General features: G+C 32.5%; 2 protein-coding genes and 1 pseudogene across 6 annotated transcripts in view; 2 read left to right on the top strand and 1 right to left on the bottom strand.

The window, feature by feature from the left end:
* LOC129900891 (DExH-box ATP-dependent RNA helicase DExH11) overlaps positions 1-3,061 on the bottom strand; it is a 39,806-nt gene extending 36,745 nt beyond the window's left edge. For all 4 annotated transcript variants that reach the window (XM_055975971.1, XM_055975975.1, XM_055975974.1 and 1 more), the window contains exon 1: positions 2,685-3,061. In XM_055975971.1, coding sequence (XP_055831946.1) covers positions 2,685-2,819 — 135 coding nt within the window. In that variant the 5' untranslated portion in view covers positions 2,820-3,061. The remainder of the gene's footprint in view (positions 1-2,684) is intronic.
* A 5,165-nt stretch (positions 3,062-8,226) lies between these two features.
* On the top strand, positions 8,227-13,775 carry LOC129900415 (anthranilate synthase alpha subunit 2, chloroplastic-like). Of its 2 annotated transcripts, XM_055975388.1 has the most exons (11): positions 8,227-8,359; positions 8,801-8,985; positions 9,086-9,278; positions 10,842-10,993; positions 11,259-11,374; positions 11,451-11,697; positions 11,799-11,855; positions 11,974-12,126; positions 12,261-12,341; positions 12,956-13,042; positions 13,173-13,775. In XM_055975388.1, the coding sequence occupies exons 1-11, from the start codon at positions 8,239-8,241 to the stop codon at positions 13,569-13,571; spliced, it is 1,791 nt and encodes a 596-aa protein (XP_055831363.1). In that variant the 5' UTR covers positions 8,227-8,238; the 3' UTR covers positions 13,572-13,775. The 2 variants fall into 2 exon arrangements, with proteins under 2 accessions (XP_055831363.1, XP_055831364.1); XM_055975389.1 differs by lacking the exon at positions 8,227-8,359 and having other exon boundaries at positions 8,850-8,974.
* LOC129901794 (5S ribosomal RNA) lies at positions 9,714-9,824 on the top strand (annotated as a pseudogene).
* Positions 13,776-16,006: the final 2,231 nt, after the last annotated feature.

Genomic DNA, 16,006 nt, shown 5'->3' with positions numbered 1-16,006 from the left:
CCTGGAAACAGATATGGAAGAGTAGGATACCTCACAAAGTTTCATGCTTTGTCTGATTAATGGCTAAGGAAGCAGTCCTTACACAGGACAATGTCATGACGAGGGGGATAACTTGTGCTCCAGGTGTTTCCTATGTGGTGAAACAGCTGAGACAGTCAACCATCTATTTTTACATTGCCAATACACCCAACAATTATGAAGACTACTTCTCAGCCTTAAAGGCATTTCCTGGATCATGCCTAGGAAAGTGACTGAGGCCTTAATGAGCTGGGAGGAAGAAGGGGTTCATGCAAAGGACAGAAATACATGGAGAATTATCCCTAGGGCTATATGGTGCCTATCTGGAAAGAGAGGAATTCAAGATGCTTTGAGAGTATAGTGAATAATGTGCAGAAACTTAAACTTAACTGCATTCTTCTTTTAGTTTTTTGGTGTAATCAATCATACTCAAATGACACTAACTCTATTATTGATGTTCTAGACTCAATCTAATTATAGAGAAGTGAAATTAGGAGTAAACTTCTCTATAAGGTTTCAATACAACCCATGTATTCTTTTGTGATATAATACAAAGTTACCAAGTTCAAAAAAAAAAAACCTTCTTTGATTCAACAGGAAAGAAATAGCCTCCTCTGGCTGTTTCCACCCAATTGATATCTAGACAGTTGAACAAAAAGGAAAATAGTTGATGGAAAAGCTAAAAAGACACTTAAAACTTGTATTATTGCTTTCTGGTCACCGAATAAGGCCTGACATGGATGATCAAACTCAATTATGAAAACTGAGCTCCCTAGAAAAAAGAATGACGCCGAAATGTAGTCAAAAATCAAAGAGTCATCAAAACAAATTGGAAAGTCAGTTACCACTTCTCTGATCACCGGCGAGAGTATTGACCTAGATTGGAAGACTCTAAGATGGCGAGCAAGCACCCTGGTAGAAGAAAATGTCAACAAAAAGTTTATGGAAAACGGCTCGTGCGCCTGCCGTCATCGAAGAAGTGTCACGGCCAGGTGGCGCATGTGGGCATGTGCGGCTTCCGATAAGAGTCTAGTTTGTTGGGTTTATGCTGTGAGACGCTTTCAACCTCGGTAGTGTGGTTGTTAGTTGGAAATAGTTGTTAGACGATGATGTATTCTCTCTCCCCATAAACCCCCAACGGTTACTGCCTACATAGGGAGCATGTAACGGTTCAAATATAGCAGAACAAATAAGGAGTATTCATATAACCGACCCAACAATTTGGAATTAAGTGTAGTTCTCGTTGTTGTCATAAATAAGTTATATTAATTTAAAATTTACTTTCCTCTTTCTATTGGTGGTTAACTAACATGCATTCAATCCACATACTAAAAAAAGCAAAAACATAAAACTATAAAATCTCCAGGAATGTATAGATAGGGAGTGTAAATGTATAAAAAGCTAACTGATTTCTTCTCATATACCTAAGTTTTGGTTGACAGAGTTGCCAAGTAGTAAGTCGTATCTAGTACGGGTACCCATGAATTCTGATTCAAACCCTATTTACATGTGATTGATTAACATGTACTCCTATCAGAGACCAAAATAGAGCTCGATGAAATAGAAACTATCATGCTATGTTCACCTATGGTGAAATGAAACTTCCATGATGGAGCAAGAACATGAAAGTCATTCCAGGTCCACATATGTTGTATATAATTGTTATAAAAGGGGCAGCCCGGTGCACTAAAGCTCCCGCTATGCGCGGGGTCCGGGGAAGGGCCTGACCACAAGGGTCTATTGTACGCAGCCTTGCCTTGCATTCGCCCGAAAAATCGAGCGCGCAAGCGCGCCGTCGGGGACGGGAGGGATGCGCGCGGAGGGGGCACCGAAGCACCCCCCCGCGCGCGCCTCCCCCGGGTTGTATATAATTGTTATGAAGTAATAAAACCTAAAATGGATGAACACCTAATGTGCGTGTGCGTGTGCGTGTATGCCAGAGTGTGTGTATGTATGCCTAAGACCAAAGTACGGCTCGATAATACAAAACGTATAATGGTAAGTTGTCCTATGAAATGAAACTTTCATGCTAGAGCAAAGACTCGGATGAAAGTCATTCCAAGCCACACACATGTTGAAGATAGTTGTCAAAAAATAATAGAACCCAAAATAGATGAAACGCCTTTTAAAGAGTATTGAATCCCTCTTTATACCCTACTTCATTACAATCACTCTCCTTCCTATCCCCAGATCCAACCGTCGATTGCTTCCCTTCCAGAGAAAGAACTTCTTTCTAACTTATCCAAACCATAGATGGCAATCAAACTAGAAAAAGACCAAGCAAATGCTCTTGGAATCATTATTTCCGTTGCTACTTGATACATTTCAATCATTAACATCAATGAATTAGGTGAAGTGCTGAAAGAGTGGGATTTGAACCCTCGTTAAACAAATGCCTATATAGCAATTCAAATGCTACACCTTAATTCAGGAGCTAATGTCTAAAAATCCTAGATACGTCTCTGTTAAGAAAGTATCCTGTGGAAAAGTCCAGGTGCAAGCAAGGTGACCCCAATAACACCCTTAGGGATATTTCGTGATTAATTATTATCTCTAACCAAACACAGCATGCATTTTATCGCGTAATTATTATACCTTATCCTTCGTACCAAACGACCCCCTTAGTAAAAGGAAAGATAAGGAGTGTGAGTGACAGAAAAGCTTACCAATATGAAGTCAGGAATAGAATTGAGAGGAGTATCACGTTCAACAGGAGGAAGAGGCTCGATCCTGAGATGACCACTGTGTCCTGTAAACCCTATTCGAAAAGATAGTTCCTTTGCTGCTACTATCCGATCCATTGTTCTGCAATGCTCTTTCTTCGCTTTCAGTTTTGATTCTTCCACATGCTCAAAAAAAGTGTGTCAGTACTCTGATATCTCCGGCGATGTTCCGCCGGAATAATGCCGAAGAAGGTAAAAAAATTCGCCGTTTGCGGTGGTTTCGGAGATACTTGCCGGCGATAGGTCACGGCGGGATGTTCATTTATATTTTGTTTTTCTTAGGACCTAAATATTTAGCACTTTTGCCTCGTATAGTTTAAGGGTGCAACGTTTTGCTACATAAACTAAACTTTTTTGCTTTAAACCCCAAATAAAGTTTTAAATGATTTAGTAAACCTTTTTTTATCTTTTTGTTTGGTGTTCGATAACTTAAATTGAGGTTTGAATAAATTCAATTAACACGTCACATGACTCATTATGGAGACAATGCTTTAATAATAATAACTCATTGCGTGACAACCCCACAAGTTGAGTAATGTTGGATTAAGGCTATTCAAGAAAAAAATTGACCAAATTAAAATAATCAAATCAATCAATTTAAAATTTGACATATATTTATTTTTGTTTGATTGATATTGAATAAGAAAAATTAAATTGAACCGATATATAAATTAAATATTTTGTTATATAATTTAAAATGTTATACAATTTTGTATAGCCTAGTCATATCTTTTGATCTATTTTTTAGATGTAATAATTAAAAGATTGTTTATTATTATTATTTAAATGATTGATTCTAACATATGTGGTCACTTTCTTATCAATGTATGGATACTTCAATTTCTTTGTCTTTTGTTTATTAAGAAATGTTGTTATTTTAAGACCTATTTGTTTACTAAGCTTGAAAGTATACATGAATGCAACATTCAGGTTATGTAGGTTTAAGATCGAATTGAAATCAATAACCTGAATCAAAAAAAAGTTATTGTTTTATCGATAATGGATTAGCGGTTTAGCGATAAAGGTTTTAATTTTTTTTATTATTGAATTATTGGTTCTTAACAATTTGAGGTTTTTTCTTAACGGATTAATAGATAATCCGATAGTAAATTAATAAATTTTGTTTATACCATTCAGTATATAAAGTCTTTGACGTAAGATTTCGTTTCATACTTTTATTTCTAGTTGTCTCAACCTCTCGGTTATTCTACAATGTACCAGTGTTTGTTTTTGAGCAAAAAATAATCTGTCAACTCATGTGCATGGTGCATTTGGTTTGTCACCTTGTTTCTAAGTGATTTTCAATGATTTTTTTGTGTATCAAATCTTAACGGTTAAAATGATAACCAAATCGATAACGATCAATAATCGATAAACTGATAACCGATAAGTCAATATCTTGATGGTTCTATAAAGATATAACATGTCTACAAACCGATAAGTCAAATCGATAAATTTTAAAACGGAATCGAATTGACCGATACACGACCCTATTTTTTGCTATACTATATTAGTGTGAGTGAAAAATTATCACGAATTATAGATTAAATTTCACATAAAGATATTTTGATAAAATAAATTCATCAGTGTTCAATTCTTGTTAGTTGCTAAGCATATTTTGAATATGAAAAAAGTTTATCCATAGCCTTAATAGATTGATTATTTTATATTTATGTTTTATGCTCCAAGAAAAATGACGAAAAGAAAAAATTGGGAAAAAAAAGAAGATCAAACCCAAAAATCAAAAATAGTTGGCTTGTTCTTTTTCATGAAATGAAGAGAAGCCTTGTAGTAACTGGTAATGTTGCTGCCATGTGATCAGGAAGTCACGAGTTTAAGTCTTGGAAACAGCCTCTGGCAGAAATGCAAGATAAGGCTGCGTACAATAGACCCTTGTGGTCGGGCCCTTCCCAAAACCCTGCGCATAGCGAAAGCTTTAGTGCACCGGATAAAAATTGTTAACTATGTTTGCTGACGTAAATTAAAAGATTGTATATTTGGGTCGGCAACTCCTCTATGTACTCTTAATAAGGACTTATTATATATGTATGTCTCATACTCTATGGATATGAGATGACCTAGCTGAGCCGGTCAAGATCAAAATCCATATGCTCACATAATAGTTTATATCAGATATACTTATAAACTCTCATGATGAACTAATGTATAATGAAAGACTGTATGTTAAGACAACTTAATGACTTTTGACTTCTTAATCCTTTCCATGTCATGTCTATGATTCTATTGGTTATCATGTTTCTCTTTTATGTATATATGTATATCCATATTTTATTCTATCATGCATTTTATATACAATACAATTCATATTATCTGTGGGTTTTTTCTACTTCAATTATCATTTTATTTTGTTATGATTAATGTTTAGGATGATTTATCAAGTTGTTTATAATATTTTGTCATGACTTTTTCATTCCATTATTTCTTTCTCTATATTGTTTTGGAGTATTTTTTTTCCCTTTTGTTGAGGATATATCGGAAACAACCTCTCTATTTTCAAAGAAGGGATAAGATTTGCGTACATCTTACTTTTCTGAGACCCAATTTTGTAAAATTATAGTGAATATATTATTGTTATAAATATTATGAAATTCATCATATCATTGATTGATTTGGCCGCTTGGTTAATTACTATCTTAGTTGAACAAGATTGGTCAGGAGATTTCACCACTATAATGGATGTAATCTTTGTAGTCTCAAATCATAATGTAAAACCTTCCTATATAAAAATAAAGGAGTTTACCATGAAAATATTCAAATTGAAAAATAATATTTTCACCGTTCGAATGTGTGATCTATAGGTTACACAGAGACAATTTTATCATAAGTTTTGTAACAGACATATTTACGGATACATTCCTTGTTAAAAAGTGATGCATATATACTCTGTTATCAAACATATAATGCATATTTATCCTTTTTGTTAACAAACATATATTTACTAAATTAAAAGAACAATCTTAAAACTGATATTTTAATTCTAAATATATCATTTGATTTTAAAAAAAATAGAAAAAATTACTCCTCTCTATTTTTTTTACCCTTAAAATGAATTTGGGTCAGGTCTATAAAATAGAGAAATTGAAATTGGTTTATCTTTAGTTGAGTTTGGTATCAAATTTAGTAAAAAATATATGTTTGTCACGAACTTATGATAAAAAAGTATTTATTTTAAATCGCAAAATTCAAAGATATATTTACCCCTTTTACCTAAAAGTAATCTTGACTTTTAGAAGAATTCTGTTCACGTCATAAATTCCTTATTTATGGCAATGGTGCAAGTAGCAATTTTGAATTAATAGTGGTATTCTAGTAGGTTAAGAAATTTAAACAAAATACCCCCTCAGTTTCTTTTTACTTATCAAATTTTGACTGAACACACTTATTAAAAAAATAATAACTGGTATATTGAGTTTATTATTTTGCCCCTATTAATTAATAGAGTTGTAAACATATTTACTCACTACATTTTTCAAAGACATTAACTCATATTAATAAATTGGGGATATAATAGGAAGAAAAAAATTATTCTTTCTTGATTTGTCAAAATTGACAAGTAAAAAAGAAAATCAAATTAGAAATTTTTTGACAAATAAATAAGAACGGAAGAAGTAGTAACTTATCCTTTCTGCAAAATAGACCACTTGTCGCAATTATTTGGGGGTAGGTTGTAGTTAAATTTATTAATTGAAATATTTATTACTCCTTCCATAGTTCCATTCATTTTTTATTTGTCTGTTATTTTAAAAATGGTTATTTTTGACATATATATAGAAAAAAGATTAAGTTTATAAATGATTCTTATAGAGATTGATCTTGGTATTTGCCCCCCATAAGAAAAGCATTACAATAATGACCTTTATATTCATTTAATGAAAATTCTTTAGATAAAATTGCCTCCAAACTTAACAAACTAAAGAAAGCTTAATTCTTTAATATAAGTTTGAAAAACTATCAAAAATATCCATAAGTTCGGAACAAAATTATTATTATCTACTAAGGATGACAATGGGGAGGGACGGGCGGGTGTGGGGTGGGTTGATTTCAATCCGTAATTTTTTTAAACCGCCCCCCATAACAATATTTTTTCATTTTCAACCCGCCCCGCCCCATATAGATTCACCAGCATAAATTGTTTATGTTTTTTTCTTTTTTAATTGAGCTTAATATGAAAAATAAAATTCATAATTTTTTTTCATTTTTCGCTAATTAACATCTCAACTATTAATTAATTATTTATAGTTAATATTTCAATAATTGTTTCTTAATTGCTAATTAACTCTAATTAATGTTTGTCTAATGTAAAAAAATTAAAAAAAAAGAAGAATTTAAAATTAAAGTTGAAGTTTAATATAAAATTTTTTATATATTTGATTATTACTTATTACAAAGATTTAATTTTCTTCGGGTTCTTATTTGATACCTTAAACCCCGCAACAACCCGCAATCCACCCCGTCCCGTATTAATTTTGATAATAATTAGTTCAACCCACCCTGCCCCGCCCCATTGCCATCCCTATTATATACTAAAATTTGTCAAATTATAATTAGTTATAAATATCCATCAATGAAAATAAATAAATAAATAATAACAATATTTTGTAACTAACTATATTCTTTAATATAATCTTTCACATTCTACAAACAATCTTTTCACAGTGAGCATGCATTTATAGATCTGATGAACGAAAATGATAGATAAAAATCTGTAGATAGACTTTGTTTAAAAAATATAAAAACTTGGGATAAATTTCCAAATTTCAAAGATTTTGCCAAAAACTTTGGCTCCAAAACAAGTTTTTAATAGATTTTAAAATTTTGATTTTTAAAAGTCGTATTTCCTTTATAGTTACTATGCATACTTTGTCATTCTTTTTATAGTATTTTGTCATGGCTTTTTTTATATTTATGTTATTTTCTTTTTCTAAGTGCTTTTGATTATGGCCGTTGAACTGAAGGCGTATTGAAAAACAACATTTGTACCTTCAAAATTGGATACGGTCTACCTACACCAGCTCTCCTTAAAACCACTTTATGGGATATTTTATTGTTTGTTTATAAATTTTCACAAAAAAGTAAGACATATTATGACCAAACAAATTTTCCCAAAAAAAGTCGTTAATTTTTCTTTCAAAATTCGATACTCGAATAAATTAATTTTGATTGTAAATTCGAGCATGAAATTTTTATTTTTTTTTTGAAATAAAATCTACATATCTAAAAACTACGTAATAGTACTATAAATCATAATAATTGATAATATAAAATATTTAAAAAATATATTAAAAAATTATGTTTACGGAAAAATATATTTGAATCTCGACATTCCAAAGTGCCACATAACTTGCGACACAAGGAGTACAATCATTATGTATGGCCAAACAGGTAGAAAGTAGAAGTAAATGTTTTTTTTGAGACTATAAATAAGTGATCCATTTTCAAAGTCACCATCACAAAATCCTACATTTCAATTTTGATCATGAATTCAGGCATGCAGTCATTACCTATCTCTTATCGGAATGTTATGCCGGTTGCTCTCATTTCTAGCCGGAGTTCAACTTATGCTCGTGTCCATTGTTGCTCTTCATCTCTTGGCCATGGTATATATATCTCTCCGTGCCTAACTACTCAGTTTATCTCAATTTATGTGACGTAGTTTGATTAAGAAATATGATAACACTTTGTAATATTTCAAAATTACCCTTGAATTTTGCATGTTTATGGACTTTTTGCTAGTAAAATGTTGATAATGTGTCAAACATTTTCCAAATAAGAAAAATGTATGATATGAATTGGGACAGAGCTAGGGAGCAGTATAACCTTTGGACTGTTTTTCTCTTGAGCTCGGAAACAAAATTAAAAATGTCTTTATGAGTAAGTACACAAACTTTTTAAGAAATTGAACAAGTTTATGTCCTACATTGCATCCTACATGTATTATGAACGCGAGACGCGTGCGTCTACTTGTTCAATTTTATACATACGATATATGTGTCTGTGTGTGAGAAAAAAATTAAATAAATTGTTTTCCTTTTGTTCAGTTATGGATGAGGAGAGGTTCATTGAAGTTTCTAAAAGCGGAAACTTGATTCCGCTGCATAGAACCATTTTTTCTGATCATCTGACTCCGGTTTTGGCATACCGATGTTTGGTGAAAGAAGACGATCATGAAGCTCCAAGCTTTCTATATGAGTCAGTTGAACCTGGTATTCAAGGTTCTAGTGTTGTAAGGGGGATATTTTTCTGAATTTTACTTAGTTTTTTGATTGATTTGATATAGATATTTATCGATCATGCTAGGTAAATGTTATAGTTATTTTTCTCAGGGTCGTTATAGCTTGGTGGGAGCTCAACCATCCATGGAAATTGTAGCTAAGGAACACAATGTGACTATATTAGACCACCAGACTGGAAAATTGACTCAGAAGACGGTCCAAGATCCGATGACAATTCCAGCAAGTATTTCCAACGGATGGAAGCCCGGACTTATTGATGATGAACTTCCTGATACCTTTTGTGGTGAGGATTTTGTTTTTACTAATTGTCGTACGAGTAACTGTTTACTTAGTTCACTGGAAAACATACCCTTATATAATCAGGGGCGGATCTAGGGCACCGTGAGGGTGTTCATCCAAAAAAACATAAGTGTCATGAGAGTCATAAATATTTCCACTTGTGTGATACTGGGGATCTAAAATTTATTGAAGTAGTTGAGAAATAATGTAGCACTTATGGATATGTTCTTTTGCAGTATTTATAAATCTTCCCAATTCTCAACTAACTCCAATAATTTTTAAATGAATTGTACTTTCTGTTGGGAGATTCGGGATTCCCTATTATTTAGTCAATCTGCTCTGTTATGTTCCATTTCATTACAGGCTAGTCATGGATGTAGTTTTGCATCAGCCTAAGTTCCTTGATTATTTTTGAAATATTTGAGAAAAAGTATGTACTGGATGTGAGCATACTAGTACTGGATCCCACCAGAATTCCAAAGTTAAGTATGCTTGAGTGAGAGTAGTACTAGAATGGGTGACCACCTGGAAAGTCCTTGTATTGCATCCCTCCTTTTCAGCGGGTATGTTGTTGTATTTAGTATTATTAAAAGCAAAAAGCACAAAAAGGCTCTAAGGTCCTTTCGGTTGGGGCTTTAAGTTCAAATAAAACATGGGCTTTAATGAAAAAAGTACAAAGGGAGAAAAAGTCCAAATTTATAGATTTAGTGCAAGACCAATAATTATAGGAAAAATTATCTAAATACACAATTTATTTTACTATATTCTCTAAAATTTCCTATCATTTGAAAAGATTACAAAAATCTCTACTCTCCACTATACTCGGATAAATCACTTTATGTGATGTATCAATCAGATACATCACTTTACGCGATGTATCGGTCAGATACATCACTTTACGAGATGTATCGGTCAGATACATTACTTTACATGATGTATCGGGACATTGAGTGATGTATCCGAAACTGAGACGTGATGTATCGGGACATTGAGTGATGTATACGGAACAAAGACGCGTTGTATCGGGGCGTTTTTGGGATGCATTCGGATTCCATCAAATTTAAGGGATTTTTGTAATTTGAAAAAAGAGTAAGAGATATGATGTAATTAGCTCTTAATATTATGGGGTTTATGTAATCCCTACATTATAATAAGCATGAATCACAAATATATGAACAAAGAAACTGATTTTTTTAAGGATAAAGTGAAATATCAATTGTTTATTGTCGCCTCTTTAGAAGAGGCTCGTTGGCAAGGAAAAGTATGTGTTAGAACCTTGATGACGACATTGAAGCCCACATTAAGCGACACGAAGCGCTCAACACGTTTTGAGCCTCGCTTCGGGGGCTTAAGCGAGCATTTGACAACACTGATTGTATTTGAGAAGGCTACTACACCTTGAGCTCCATGCACATGATAACTTGGTAGACATGTGGTGCAATCTGTTTACTCACATATATCTGTAACAGATATACTATTCTGCCATTTTGTGTACTCACCTGCATTTTTAAATATGACTCTCAGATGAAAATTGCAAAACTACTGTCATTAATATCACTTCAAACAGGTGGATGGGTTGGTTACTTCTCATATGACACAGTTCGATACGTAGAGAACAAGAAGTTACCATTCCTAAGCGCTCTAGAAGATGACCGTAACCTTGCAGATATTCAGTTAGGACTTTATGAGGATGTCATTGTGTTTGATCATGTAGAGAAGGTATTTTTTTGTCCAATTTTGCACTTATGAATAGTCTCTCTATCCATTAGTTTTTATCCAGCCTTTTTAATGTCAAGTTGTTATCATCATTTGTTCTTGATTTACTTGGCGCATATGAGAACACGATAAATACTTGTGTTATAGTCTATGTTGCTTGGACTCTTCAAAAATGTCAACAGGTGCATGTTGGTTTCTCTGAAAGTAAACCAACTCAGAACAACTCATACTTTGATTTCCCTTTGTTATAAACTTCTTGTTCCTGCAGAAAGCGTATGTGATTCACTGGGTGCGGTTGGATCAGTACTCCTCTCTTCCTGAGGCTTATATAGACGGGAAGAAACGCTTGGAAATATTAATGTCTAGAGTACAAGGAATCGAGTCGTAAGTCCTTTTTTGCATAATAAAAGCAAGCAATTGAGAAACATTAGTATTTACATATTTAATTTTTCTTTTTTAGTCCAAGGTTATCTCCCGGTTCTGTGGATTTCCGTATTCATGAATTTGGATCATCGTTAACCACGGGAAACATGACACGTGATGAGTACAAGAATGCCGTCTTACAGGCAAAGGAACACATTGCTTCAGGAGACATATTTCAAATTGTTTTAAGTCAACGTTTTGAGAGAAGAACATTTGCTGATCCATTTGAAGTCTACAGAGCATTAAGAATTGTGAATCCAAGCCCATACATGACTTACATACAAGTAAGTTGTCCGTTCTTCGCGTTCACTGTGAGTAATTGTCTGATATTCCTAGTTATTTGTGCTTCAGTGGAGTTACTATGTTATCTTTTCTATATTATCAGGCCAGAGGCTGTATTTTAGTTGCATCGAGTCCAGAAATTCTAACGCGTGTGAAGAAAGTAAGAGTGATGATCTTGTTGTTCTCAACGATTGAACCTTAGATGTCTCCCTTTTTCATTGTTTCACACAATTAGTTAGTTTTTGAGAGTTTGTAATGTCCATTTGCTCCATTGACAGAGAAGAATCGTTAATCGACCATTAGCTGGGACAAGCAGAAGAGGGAAGACACCTGATGAGGATTTGATGTTGGAAATGCAGATGTTAAAAGATGAGAAGCAATGTGTGGAGCACATCATGCTAGTCGATTTAGGACGAAATGATGTAGGAAAGGTTTGATACTGACCCTTCTGCTATCCGTTCCTGTTAGTTGTTATCTCTGCTTTGTCACAGTGTTGGTATTTGCTGAATATGTCATGACTTGCACTTGAAAAATACGATGTTTTACCGAACTTTTCTTGCTATAGGTATCTAAACCTGGTTCTGTGAATGTTGAAAAGCTCATGAGCATCGAGAGGTATCCCCATGTGATGCACGTAAGCTCCACGGTGAGTCCATATTCAATTTTCTTATCTGAGGTTGTACTGGAACCTAATTTACCTTTATGAAAATGTTGTTCTTGTTGGACTCTTAATTTTCCTTTACATTGAATAACTTATGGACAATATTGACCCAAAAGAAAAGAAAAACAGAAGCAATTCCCAATTGATGATATACTTAGATGGTTCATATGCGACAATCTCCTATGTTTCAAAACTCAGCATATGGGTACATTTGATTGTGTGACGTCGGTGTCATCTTATATTGTTTATGATGGTGATGTCTGGTCCAGCTCGACTATTTCACAGCTATGTTCCACCAGCACAAGTAGTTAGTAGTCTGCCTAAAAAGGCTTAGGCAGATGGGATTTGAACCTGAGATCTCACTCCCACTAGGCTATGCATCCAATATTTATTGTTGAAACAAAGTGAATAATGAGAAATGTAACTTAACCCCAAAAGCTAGCTCATGAGGGTATAACATGCAGTAGATTACATCTCGGGAAAATGATCTTTGGTTGTTTCATCTGACTTCCTATTACTTGGAATATCTAGACATGAATCTTTACAAGCATGATAACACATTTATAGGAGTCATATTATGACATTTTTTTCGACAACAGGTGTCGGGAGAGTTGCTTGATCATTTAACCTGTTGGGATGCACTGCGTGCTGCGTTGCCTGTTGGGACTGTCAGTGGATCACCAAAGGTTACACTCTCGACTTTAAATTCACTGGTCATTCATTGTTGATGGAAATGTAGTTTATTGTAGTCCTAGTCGGACAAGCCCTAGGACGGCTATGGATTCTATATAAGGATTTGATATATATACGATCCAGGTAAAGGCAATGGAGTTGATCGATAAGCTAGAAGTAAGTCGGAGAGGGCCTTACAGCGGTGGATTTGGAGGCATTTCATTTTCAGGTGACATGGACATGGGATTAGCTCTAAGGACGATGGTATTCTTGAACGGAGCTCGTTATGACACAATGTATTCATACACGAATGCCAGTAAACGTCGAGAATGGGTTGCACATCTCCAATCTGAGGCTCGAATTGCCGCTGATAGTGATCCTGATGAGAAACAGATAGAATGTGAAAATAAAATAGCTTGTCTATGCAGGGCAATTGACTTGGCTGAATCAACTTTTGTTAAGGGAAGATCATCAGTACTCAAGATAAATGGTTCTGTTCCAAATCTATTTTCAAGGGCCAGAGTAAATGAAAAAAGAAACTAACTAGCCAAATGAAATGTGCTTGACGAATCTCAGTAGCTCAGTTAGTTGGATTTCTACCTGAACTTTCATTTTGTTGGTGAGGGTTCGATTCCTCATTTTGTAATCCCTCTACTAGGGGTGTTAACGAGTCGGTTTGGGTCGGTTACTGGTCAAAATCAAAACCAAACCAATTTATAAATCGATTTTTAAATTATTAAAACCAAACCAAACCAAATATAATATACGTTTATCGGTTTGGTTGATATCAATTTAGTTTGGTTATTAATCATACACAAAAATTAAACAAAACAATTCATTCAAAAGAGAAAAGAAGACAACAATTCATTCAAAATGAAATGAATTGTCTTCTGCTAATATTGTTAGCTAATTGAATGTACTAAACAACATAAACTTATTGAATAATACATAAACAATCGGTATTTTTCGTATAAAAATTGTTCATAAAAATAATATATTATGTATATATAATTTTAAAATAATTTGTTGGTTTGGTTCGATTGTTTCTTCAATTTTTTAAAACAAAACCAAATATTATCAGTTCTTAAAAGTGCAAATTCAAATTATACCAAATATAAATCGATTTATTTAATCTGTTTGATTTGATTTTTTGATTTGGATTGATTTTTACCCAAATCGTGAACACCCTACGACAACTAAAACAAATAAATGATTTTTTGATAATTATTTAATTACGGATTTTTCATATTCAAATGCTCTTCCAATTTTTAAGGAACGAGATAATAATAAGAGTTATATACTTTCATATTTTAATTCTAGAAAAAAAAAAGAAAAAAAAACTTCTCACTGAAAAATATTGCATGTATCAGTAGAAAATGTATATGAATTCTAATACTAGGGAACTTAATTGTATTAAATGTTAGATTAAGATCAGTTTAATAGCAATCTGCTTTAGAGACTGTTTTTATCAACTAACATTTTTTCCCCTTCATATATGCCATAGAATTTGACAAATAATTTTCTAATGCTTCTTCGGAATAGTCATCTAAATAATTTGTCTGAAAAAATAAATAAAGAATACTCCCCTTTATTTTAATAATCTTAAAAAAAAGAAAAGAATAACATAAAAAAAATAGTGAACTAGAATATAAAATTTGAAGTCCTAAGCTAGCTAGTAACAAATTTGGGGAAGTCCTAAATCATCTACTATGATTTACTATAAATTAAAAAAATTTGTAGTAACTAACACCCTTTTCCATCAATTTATCTTCAAGCTTGGTCTCATAATCTTTCAATCTATTGATTTGATTTGAAGCATCAAATCTATCTCTCCTCAAATCGTGTCCATGATTATCTTGCACCTGATCAAGTTGTTTAACGTAGTTTGTTCGCTCTTGTATATGTTCTCTCACCTCTTCTAACTTATTCTTCATCTTCAAGTTCTCATTGTTGTTTCTTGATGAAGACATCTTTGTGTAGCTTTTGATATTATATGCCAAACTCGAATTGCTGCAATATGTAACATAATTAAATAGATTAATTCAAAAACTAAATCAAAATACGTTAACATTTCTTTTTTACTTTTCTTATGTCAAAACATATTGATTTTATCCATGCATGAATGTACTATAAACTTCTTCATATAAACACACAATTTATTTAAATAATGACAAAGAAAAGCAAAGGAACTTACGTTAACTTTGTGAAAGATGGAACTTCATATTCCTTGCATATTTTCTATTGTTTATATAGATGTTATTTCTTCAATTATTTCCTTATTTTTTATTTTTATTTTAATGTGTTAATTGAAAATATTACTAAAAATGAAAATTACCATATGGTAGACTAGGAAAATATATACATTATATTAAAAAGCAGCATGCTAGGAAAACACTTGGAAATATAAATTTTTTAAAATTAATTGTAAAAACTTAGAATAAAAATCAAAGGAAAGGTTGCCATGAAATAAGGAATTAATAGTAATGTGTGAGACTTTTTTTTCATGACTTATTCCATAATAACAACGTTTTAAAAAAAAGTTTCCATCCCATACACCAAATAATTGTCTAAAAAGTTTTTTTTTATTTTTTAAGCTTTTGTAGGAAACTGATTCCGTAAGAAGATTTTTTTTTTCACTTATCAAATTTTCCTTTTCTTTGTATCTCTTTTATTGGAGTTATTTTTTTCTAATTTTTCAAGTGTTTTTTTAGGCAGTTTTTTCATTTGATATTTCTCCATCAAAATATGGTAATTCTTATTTTTAGTAATATTTACATTAATTTGCACGAGAAAAAAAATAAGGAAAAAACTACGGCATGGTGTCTATATAAACAATATGAAGTGTTATTATGCATGTAATAAAACTAATAGACTGTTTGGATTGACTTATTTTTAAGCAACTTATAAGTTGAAAACAGTTTATAAATTAAAAAAAAAAAGTAGGTGCAGGCCAGTTTTTTTTTTTGACTTATACGCTG

Source organism: Solanum dulcamara, chromosome 8 (genome assembly GCF_947179165.1).
Source record: "Solanum dulcamara chromosome 8, daSolDulc1.2, whole genome shotgun sequence".
Taxonomy (NCBI): Eukaryota; Viridiplantae; Streptophyta; class Magnoliopsida; order Solanales; family Solanaceae; genus Solanum; species Solanum dulcamara.
Note: the sequence above shows the minus strand (reverse complement) of the source record. Positions and strands in the feature narration are given on the sequence as shown.